Source organism: Pelecanus crispus, chromosome 9, assembly GCF_030463565.1.
Source record: "Pelecanus crispus isolate bPelCri1 chromosome 9, bPelCri1.pri, whole genome shotgun sequence".
NCBI classification, from domain to species: Eukaryota; Metazoa; Chordata; class Aves; order Pelecaniformes; family Pelecanidae; genus Pelecanus; species Pelecanus crispus.
In genome coordinates, this window is record NC_134651.1 from 185,090 (window position 1) to 194,440 (window position 9,351).

Consider the following 9,351-nt stretch of genomic DNA (forward strand, 5'->3'; position numbering starts at 1 on the left):
TTGTAACTAATTCCTTCCTATTGCTTTGAATGAGATCACCCAAGGAAATGGGTATGGTGGTACTTATGCAGTTACACCATTTTTCTACCTGTTCTCTGCTGTGACTCTCCCGTGTCCCTCTCGCCGTCTAGGAGGTTGCATTTTGAAGTCCTCAGACTTTACTCTGAGGATCTTCCCATTTTTCCTGTTTTATTCCCTAATCACTTACGGACACTTTTTTCAGGCCTCCCTCTAATCAAAATTAGTGGCAAACCTCCCTTTACAGGCTCACTGGCATGGACAGAACTCATTATCAACACTGTACCTTACAGATCAGAGAAAACAGCAGGCAAATCACAACGCCAGGACTAATTTTTTTAATTACAAAACTCAGAGATCATGTAATAGGCTGAAATCTTTTTTTCTAAAAGCAAAGGCCAAAATTACTAGTGAGCAGCTCAGTTTATAATCAGATTTTCTGCTACTTCCCATAGTAATATGTTCCAATTAGAAAAAACTTTCTTGGAAAATGATATCTGAAACAGCATTCACTCTGCAGTACAGTAGTCCGCATCATGACTTATTTTGTATTTAAGCTGGGGTCTGCAAATACCAAATTAAGGTGTGTTTTTTTGCTGGCACACTATACTGTTAGGATAGGAAGCCACCATTTTATACCAAGTATTAAACAAACCTGGCAACCAGTTTCTCAAATGCCTTACCAAGTGCTGCAAGAACTGCTTTCCTCTTGCTGTCAATATCCATGAGTTGGTGCCAAGTCCATTACCAAAAAGCCATGTTTACGTTAGATGAGTGACTTCTCTGCTATCTGAAATGAGTTTAACCTAAACCAACTGCTTCTCCATGATGTAACTGATAAAACTCCCAAAACTCGTCTTATGCATCAGGCAAAAAAGGAATTCAACTGGCTTTTTTTTAAATGACAACATAAACAGTGAGTAGTAATGCTGTGCATTAGTGCTACATGGGTCTGAGATAAAGTTTTAATTCTAAACTCTAGCCTAAGCATTCTGTCCATTGGCATTCCTAAAATTGTTTCAGTTCTTTAGTTGCGTGTACCAGAAAGACAAGTAACAATTATGCAAGCATAAAGGCAAAAAAACCCTGTAAGTTGCATGGGAATTATACCCTATTCCCTCAAGACCCTCGTTTGCTCCTCCTCTCCACACTTAAATTAAGCTTGCAGATCCTTTTTCAAACAGTGCTTCTTCTCATACAAAGACACCATACTGCACAGCAACAAGGAATTCTGTGTGTGTATACACATGTGCATGCACATGTTCTCCTCCCTCCCATAGCAGGGCAAGACAGAGATAAACACAACAAACAGAAACAGCATTAAAGACTGCCCTCAACTACTTCTACGTATTTATGCATGAATAAGTGCAGATATCCTGAGATTCTAAACACAAACTTCTCCCATCTGCGAGTTCTTTTGTTGCTGTGGATGTGTGTGCAATTTTGTTTTCACAGTTAATTTCTTTTTTTCAGATATGTATTTGTACTGGGCAGACTTGGCTGTGAGGACAGTCTGAGCTACACCTCAGGTTTCTGGCTACCTTTAAAAACCACCCTCCTAGTTACAAATAGTACTAAGCACACACTGACATCCATGGGAAATTCTTTTTCTCCCATAAACAGAAACTAACTTCCCTGTTTTCAAAGACAACATTAACTGCTAGATTCCAAAATTGAGAAATAATGGTAATTCAGCCACATTTCTTTGAAATAAATGGCATGTCACATTTTGTTTTTCACTTGAAAAATGCCTTTGCCAGTAGCATAATGACCTTGCCAGCGATGCTGTTGGCAGTACATCATTCAGATTTACTTTTAGATTCACTTCAGAGGTTCTTGCACAGGATCTTAGAATACTGCCTCCAGGCTGCTTACTGGCAAAGTCAAATATTTCAGATTAATCTATCACTGCTGACCTGAATTTGCACTATATTTTCTGAACACTGCTATGCCTAGGGGTCTGTTGAGTGGGGTGAAATGAAGGATGCAGACTCACATTTTGTTTTGTCTCAAGACTCTGACTAAGCAGCGAGAGCTGCAGAAGGGACACAGAGCTGCAGCTCAAGTGCACAGGAACGTCCCTCCAGTCCTTGGAACAGCCATCAGCAATGAACTCCTAGCACAGACCCAGGACTCAGACTCCACATACACAGTTGTATCTGTCACAGACCTGTCATTGAACGATCATAGTCTTGTTGATGTGCAGTCTGCCTGGCTCAGCTAAATGATCTAAACCAAATGGTGAAGCAGTTCCCACTCTGGTAGAGTGGGAAAGGAAAAGTAGGTTATAACCTGACTGCTTTATATCCATGTTCTCATGCCACCCCTGTCCTTTACTCGTAGACCAGGAAAACAGTGTGTCAGCTTGGGCAGGGAAAGAATCACTGACACCTGCTGGGTATTTTTAATACAAATCTTTATTTGTGAAATACAGGAGAAGTTCAGAAAAATCCTGAAAAGGTGAAGTGCATGTATCTGCCCTTGATCATCCACATTTTACTGCCGCTTTGTTTTTGCTCCAGCTGAGTATTCATTTACATCCAGACTAGACTGGGTTTGTGTTCATTCCAACATCAGAATGGAAGTCCAACTTTATTGGGAAAGCAGCATAAAGTACAGAGCTGTTGTGTCAGTAGAAAGGGGAAAAAAGCACATCTTTAGTGATGTGTTCAGGCAGTTGCCTGTACTAAGATGAAATGAACCAAAGAAATTCAGGATACATTTTTCCTTTAGGTACAGACAGGTTAGTGGAAAACCTGCATGACTCCAACAACAAAGGCTGGCCCAAGTCAGTTAAACTGATGGCAACATCACAGTTTGACAACAAACAATGTGCATTTTAGCATACATGGAATATGAAAAACCCCACAGCATACTCAACACACCACACACGTGCACTGACGCCAATGCATTGTCAGGTTTCTAGCAAGCGTATGTCTGTGGGAGGGAACAAAAAGAAATACATGTTAAGGGGAAGAATGCTAATATCGTATCCAACTATAAGAGCTAAAATTAACCTGACCACATTTAGACAACCAGAGCATGGCTCTTTCATACTGCAGTTACAGCATGGAAGACAGGAGTGAGAAGACAGTAATAGCTTTGAAAGAGCCCCAACATTCAACTATGTCAATTATAATGTGAAACATTTTCTTAGCCGTAATGCGTGTGTGATAAAAATCATATCTGTTTCATACCTCAAGCCATTGCAATTCCAACACTACGATACTGATTTTTAACAACATGCTCAAACTGTTTAACAGGACTCTAAGGAAATTTGGAGGAAAAGTCCCCTTCCTCACTCAAAAAAAGCGCCCCACCTTCAAAAAACCCTTCAGATCTGTCTGAAGGTTTTGTTAGCTATGTGCAATTTATTTCCTTCTCTTATCTTTCACTAAGCAAGGCCAGGATGCTGCAGTTTAATACATACAGCATATTCTCAGTAGTCTATCAGCTGCTGTGAGAAAGTAAGAGCAATATAGTTAGAACAAGCAGCCTACCACAAAACTGCACCACACTATGGTTTAGGCTATGGCAAAGACCACCACCACCAGGAGATTTGTATTTCAGTTATACCACCTATATAGTGCTGATGACCACATATGCCATAGGGGAGGAGGAAAAAAAAGCCCTCCAGCTCCTATGCATGCTAACATCACTGCGACAGCTGAGGAACCGGCTGAAAGCATGTGGTTAAATACTACATGAAAATGCTGAACACAAGAGGGCTATAAAAAGAGTTGTACACTGAATTGTTGCTCAAGAATACCTTAAAGAATAGCTGCTGAGTAAGACTCCACAGTAGCACCAGTAACAACAGAATTTCATGTTCATCTGAGAATCATGGTTATAACTACAAATGGCTTACCTCCTCATGACTGCAGCACAACCCACACAGTCCTCCAAGAATGCCATTGATTATCTGTATGAAGCACAGAATGAACTCTATTCCTCCCAAGACAAGGAGGATGGAAAAGAGGGTGACGTTCCACTGCACAATGTTTTGAGGTTCTTGACATTCAGACCACCTGCTGTACTCAAACAAGTACCTGTACACAGCAATTAAAAGTATATTAACATTGTGACAGAGCGGGATGCTTACCATACACTAGAACCACATTATGTCTAGTCTGTAACTCCATCAAGAATCATCACTCTAAGCAGGAATAGAAAATGCAGTGGTTTATTCCATGCAAAGTTTGCTCTGTTTAAGAACGTGTTGAACTATCAACATACATTTTTGTTAAGTCTTAATTGTTTTTTTTTTTTTTTTTTTTTTTTAAATCTAAAGCTATAAAGGCCAGATCTTCTACTACTGATTAAAGCAAGACACAAGCTCAAGAAAGCTGAAAGAGCAAAGCTATTTCTCAAAACAACCACAGAGCTTTTCAGGACTGGACCTTTATTCTAAAGACAGCAATTACTGATCTGAATCAAACAGGTCACTTCCTCTCTCGTGCTGCTGTCTTTGGGCCCTCACATGCCTACTCTGAAAGAGCCAAACACAGAACACATTTAGAGAGGTACTGCAGTATTCCAGCCGCTACCCCTCACCCACACCTTCAGAACATCAGCACAGATAAGCCTTCAGCAAGGACTTACCTGAGTTCTTCTGTACTCAGTCATAGTTGGGGGGATAGGAGGGGAGGAATGCCCCCTCTTGGGAGAGGTGCAGCTGAAATGTAAAATTCAAACTCTCTGCTGCAAAGGATCTTTATGTGGCTTTTAGTACTCAAACTGTCTCTAGTCTGGCAGCAGCCATAAACTGTCACTAGAAACGGCCTCAAGGTTGCCAACCATACAGACACTGTAAAAGCGTATCATGATCCAAACCAAATCCTCTCCCAACCTGCAGGATTTGTGGGGATTGATGGGGAATACCATACAACTCAGCTACATAGGCTTGGTTTGCTGGAGAACCCTGATTAGGGATAATTAAGAGCTTCTGGTCCTCCCGGGCCTGCAGTGTACAAAGATTCTTATAAACCTTTTCTGGTTTCATTTAGGAAGGTTCTATGCCATTGTCACTAATGAAGGTATGACGCCAGTTTACACTGATGCAAAGCAACTTCAGAAGCAAGCTTCACAAAACAGATTCTTACACAAATGATAAGACAAATGTCATAACAACCGCTATTTATAGTTCGTAAATCCCTCAAAGTCCTAAAACTTTACACCTTATGTTAGAGATGTTCACATCCATGAACATCTCATGTGGTGTATAGGTATTATTACATATATATATGTGTTCAGATCCCTTTTTGTAGGACAGAAGACTTACATTGCTTTGGTTTTAAAGTATAGCAGTGTGGGTAATGGACACCAACCGTTTAGTTCTTAGTGAGCAAGAAGCATTAACTTATGAAAGGATCTTGGTATATGGCTACTGGATATTGCTGAAAGGTACTGGAATAAAGACCATGTGTACATGGGGGAAGATACAACATCCTCATGAACAGACAACTTACCCTCCAGTGGATTCAGCGAAAGGATAGATCCAGCTTCTTTCTAGGCGAGTAAAACAATATGGTCCATGAGACAAGCCCAGTGCTGAAATGATTATACAGTATCCAGAACCAAGGATCCCAACAAAGGCTGCCAGAACCGAGGACAACATCTGCACAGCAAACAGACATGAGCTTTCAACACAGCTGTCACCTTGTCTTTGGGATTATCTGGGGCTGGAGTGTAAAGGCTCACTTACCGCACAGCTTTTCCCACAGTGCTCATGGCCAAAGCACCCACAGCAGTCGTCATTGTGAAGCCCAATGAATACTACAGCTGGAATGAGTACCTAGGTACGGAGCAAACAAACCACACTGTTCTAGTTTGTTGCACAGACAGGGTAGATAAAACACAGTCCTCACATTGCATTCATTTATATTGCTTCTTGGCAGCGGGGTGGGGGAGCAGCCTGTATAGATTATTCAGTTTTACTTCTATTTAACACAGTAGCACCAACACCAGAATAGGTATATTTCTATTTCCGCTTTGTGTATACACAGCGCTTAAGTGCATAAAGAGCCTGTTGATAAAAAGCCTGCTGTGGTATTGCTGCATTTTAAAGTACTTCAACTTTAAAAGTTTTTGTTGACATTAAAGGCTGTATCCTATGAATAGGATGCTCTAAAAAAAAAAAAAAAGCATTCACTTTCTGCCAAATGAGGACTACAAAACGAGTGTCTCAGTCATTTTGTTAAAAAACAACTACCACCAACATATTAGTTACTGAAGAATAGTCATCACTGCCTGTGTGACAAACCAGTCTAGCAAGAGTAGAAGGTCTAGGAATATTTTGCCCAATCCAGGCAAACATCTTGTTAGACATCTAGCTTTTTCCAGGTTGTCACAACCAGTTTCCAGTGACAGAAATGCAAAGTAACGAAGCAGAAGCTGTCTGTAAGAAACATAAATCATCCATACTCCAGAGCTTTTAGCATAAAGTCAAGAAGGAGGAGAGTTGATTAAAGAGAATATCGTCCCCACCAGCACTAACAGGACTTAATAATAGTTTACACTTAGAAAGCCTCTACACCCAGGAGTACCTCAGAAAACCATAAAGAAAGAGCAGAGTGTTATATTCAAACTACACAGATTTACTTAACAAGACACTAAAATAAAAACTATCCAGCTGAACAGTCACATACTTTTCAGCCCTTACTCAAACCTATTGCTGAGCCCCAACACTGCAGGTCCAGAAGAGGTTGTACAAGTGTGTTCCAGGAGCAGTTCCATTGATTTCACTTGTATTATTCTGTGTGTAAAGCCCAGTCTTTGCAAATCCCAGTCTAGGTTCCAATGGGACTGTAACACAGCTGTAAGCACCTCTCACAAGATGGAGGGCCTTACCATGCAATTGTTTTCAACCCATGATTTGCAGACACCTTGAGATCTGTAGCCTATTTCTAAGAGGACTTTTAAAAGCAAATGAAAAAGGAAGCCTGGAGCCAGGGAACTTAAATATGTTACAATGTGGTCTACAAAATTGAAAAAGTAGAAAATAATAGCTTCAGATTAACAATGTCCTACAATGAACACACTCGATTCTTCATCCTTTGCTGTTACTCGAATGCAAAGTTTTGGTAACTGCCACTCAATCCCTCTGAATAAAGAGCTAAGGCAGAGAAATAACCGTCAACATCTTAGATAACAGATTATAGAATTGTAACTAAATGCTAGTTATCTAGGGACATTTAAAAGGAGAATAGTTCAATAATATAACAAAAACGTAAGATTTAACCCTTTACGCAAACCATGACCTGCTGAGAAGCTTGGTTCCAGTTTTGCGTTTGGATTCTGCAACTTAGACCCTATGACTCTCACTTTAGAGCTGAGAAAATGTTGCAGATAAGATAACCAATAGTAACTAATAATACCTATGGGGTAATATAGCTAATTTATTTTGGTACAACTCCAGAGATCCCTGCTGATGAGATATTTGGTCAATAAATTAATGTAACTGGTAAAGAAAGAGTAATACCAAGTAGCTCCAAAATAAACTTGAAAGAAACCACTAGCTGGTTACTTACCAAAACGCCTCCACCTAGAATGCCATGAAGGCACTCCACATATTTGCCGAGATGATGGTCTGAAGCAAATCTTGTTTCGCCATTGGGAAAATAAAGTAAAATATTGGCCACAATGCTGAGCACGGCAAGGATGAGCAACTTAAACCCAATACATCTAGCACACCTTCCAAAACACATGTCTTCAGCTTTACAAATCCTTCTTTCACTAGTCCAATCCAACCTCTCTCATACCTGTCCACGCCTAAAAGAAGATCAGCCCTTATTCACCTCCTTAAATACTCAGGGTTACCTAGCTACCTGGATGATGTTTACACCTCTTCATAACTACCATTACCAATTGCAGAGTGAGGGAACAGGGATGGCAGAATGCCACCACCCTTTTTAAATGCAATAATTGTTGTCAAACCAAATGCAATCAAGGAAATACTGAATACTAGGTAGTTTCACTCTAATATATGATGCTTGGAATGATCACCAGTGAACATGATCAGACATGAACAACAGGCTTAAACCACAACACAAGTTCTGTTAGGAACTGAAGGAAAAAGATTTTGTTTTCTTTGTTAGAAGTAGCTTTGACTTTTACGTTTATAGACTGATTCAGAACTACCTGAAGCCAGGGAAAGACTCAGCTGACTTCAACAGCATTGAGTCAGAGTTTTGGGTATAAATAGAATAAGGTCTACAGCAGTGAGGAGTATGTAGAGCAACCTCTCACTTTGCTATCCTGTTGATGGAATAAGAGCAAACCTCATCAGGAGGTTGGAAAACAAATAAAATGGACAGGTAGGCTTCTAAGGAGTGTCCTTGTTCTCACCATATAAGACAAACTGAATTTAGATTAACAGCCATTTGTTAAAGCTAAACCAAAGAATCACTGGTGAAAAATACTGCTTCAAGAAGAGGATTATGAAATTTCAGTCCAAGGACTGTATTTTATGTAGAGAACCCCCCTACCCCCTCTGAGAAACATATTATATCAGGGGTTTCCAAACTATGTTACATGTACCGGTGACATTTATTTGCATAGTAAATGGAAATAAAAAGTGACCTGGAAAAATTAAGATCTAGCCACCTCTTTTTTCCTCTCATGCTAATTCTGCTAAAATAGCCAAAAGCTTCCTTCTTCACATACATACAGGTCAACACAGAGGCATGATCTGCCATGCCCACTACTATCACATGACAGAAGATAACTAAGAAATGCACAGGTCCAGACTAGATTTGGCAGGTGTTGCTGCTGCTGTCATCATAAGACAGTGTCATTCTCATTGCAAAAACAGTAGCTAGACAAACTGAGTTTGGGAACGTACAGGCTATTGGAAGACTGTAGTGAGACTTTAAGTTATTTAGGGGGGAAAAAATACTTATTCAGGTTTTTTAGTTGGTGGAGTGTGGGGTGTGTATTTTTTTTTTGTAAGCAGCTAAATAACACTGTAAACAGAAGTCCAAATCAAATCCATGATATTCTTCCAAGTGATGTGAGCAACACTTAAGCTGAGAGAGAGAGTGCACACAAAAAGAAAAGGAGGGGAGAAGAGAGCAGTCTTGTGCAGATGTGGTCCTGTGATGTAACTTCTCCGGGTATTGTAGCTGTTGACCTTGGAGACTTCCTTCATTATGAGAAATATCCTCCAATTGTAGAAACATAGGCTTACCATTATTGTTCACTTCACCTCTGATGACTAAACCAAACAAACATCATCCTGCAAGTTTCCTCTGCAGAAGGAGATGGCTGCTCAACTGAAAACTCCCTTTATTGTGTTACACTAAAAAACCCAAACCACTCCCCCCCCCCCCCCCC

General features: G+C 40.2%; 1 protein-coding gene across 1 annotated transcript; it reads right to left on the reverse strand.

Annotated features, from left to right (window-relative positions):
- Positions 1 to 3,216: 3,216 nt before the first annotated feature.
- TM4SF1 (transmembrane 4 L six family member 1) lies at positions 3,217 to 7,724 on the reverse strand. The gene is made up of 5 exons (XM_075716812.1): positions 7,548 to 7,724; positions 5,723 to 5,812; positions 5,487 to 5,635; positions 3,887 to 4,067; positions 3,217 to 3,285 (listed from the first exon to the last, which is right to left on the reverse strand). Exons 1-5 carry the CDS (start codon positions 7,722 to 7,724, stop codon positions 3,217 to 3,219), a joined length of 666 nt encoding a protein of 221 aa, XP_075572927.1.
- Positions 7,725 to 9,351: the final 1,627 nt, after the last annotated feature.